General features: G+C 36.1%; 1 protein-coding gene across 1 annotated transcript in view; it reads left to right on the forward strand.

The window, feature by feature from the left end:
- Positions 1-273: 273 nt before the first annotated feature.
- LOC106529821 (glutamate receptor ionotropic, kainate 5) overlaps positions 274-928 on the forward strand; it is a gene marked incomplete at its 5' end in the record, with an annotated part of 59,723 nt that continues 59,068 nt past the window's right edge. Inside the window, 1 exon segment of the mRNA XM_014025333.1 lies at positions 274-435. Within this exon segment, the coding sequence (XP_013880787.1) occupies positions 274-435 (162 nt within the window).

The following is a 928-nucleotide window of genomic DNA, read 5'->3' on the forward strand; positions in this document are numbered from 1 at the left end:
TGCTCCCCCCCTGCTCTGAATTTTAAAACCSAATGGTGTGCAGCCTGCATAAGAAAACCCCAATCAGGTCGTTTGTTTGTTTCAATCTTTGTCTTCCTTTTCTGTGTCTGATCTGTCACTCGTTTCAGTTTTTCTTCCTGCTCTTGTCTTGAACAGTCAGTTGCTTCTGTTTGTCACGGAGTGCCAACTTTTTTTAAAGAAATCGCTGACAAAATCTTGTTCTTTTTTTCCTCTTCTCCACTCTTTTTTTTTCTTTTTTCTCTGTGTTTCCAGGATTTCCCTCTGCTTCAGATGAGTGATGTGGTGAATGATCAGTCCAACATTGTTGGATTCTCTATGCTGAACAGGACTCATCCTTTCTACCTGGAGTTCATAAGAAGCCTGAATCTTTCTTGGAAGGAAGGATGTGACATCAGTCCATACCCAGGCCCAGCGGTGAGATCAGGATAGTTGAGACCAGGGATGGGTTTTGACAAATCTGTTTGTAGTTTGAGGCTTTTTAAAAACAAAAAAGTTGCTTGTTTACATTGTTTAAATCTAAGGTTTATCATACCAGAATTCAAAGAAAACATAATATAAGTAAAACATAGTTCTGAATAATTAAATTAATGAAGACATGTTTGTTGCGACCCAGAGCTTTTTGCCTTCCTGGCAACTTTGATGAGAAGCAWTCATAAAAGCCAAACAAAATTTAACAAAATTCAGAGTCTCATTTAACTGAGTCACTAAAAACAGCATTATTAACTTAAAGAATATCTCACTTGAGAGTGTATTACTCATAATTGGCCACTTAAGRTGCTTGAAGCAGTTGAGAAAAAATGCGTAGCTATTGGAGTTGTGATTGGATAATTATGAACATTAAATGATGGTTAGATGAAAACATTCTAATCAAACAAGACAAATTGTATGTTTTCACTGAAATATATAT

This window comes from Austrofundulus limnaeus, unplaced genomic scaffold (genome assembly GCF_001266775.1).
Source record: "Austrofundulus limnaeus strain Quisiro unplaced genomic scaffold, Austrofundulus_limnaeus-1.0 Scaffold469, whole genome shotgun sequence".
Taxonomy (NCBI): domain Eukaryota; kingdom Metazoa; phylum Chordata; class Actinopteri; order Cyprinodontiformes; family Rivulidae; genus Austrofundulus; species Austrofundulus limnaeus.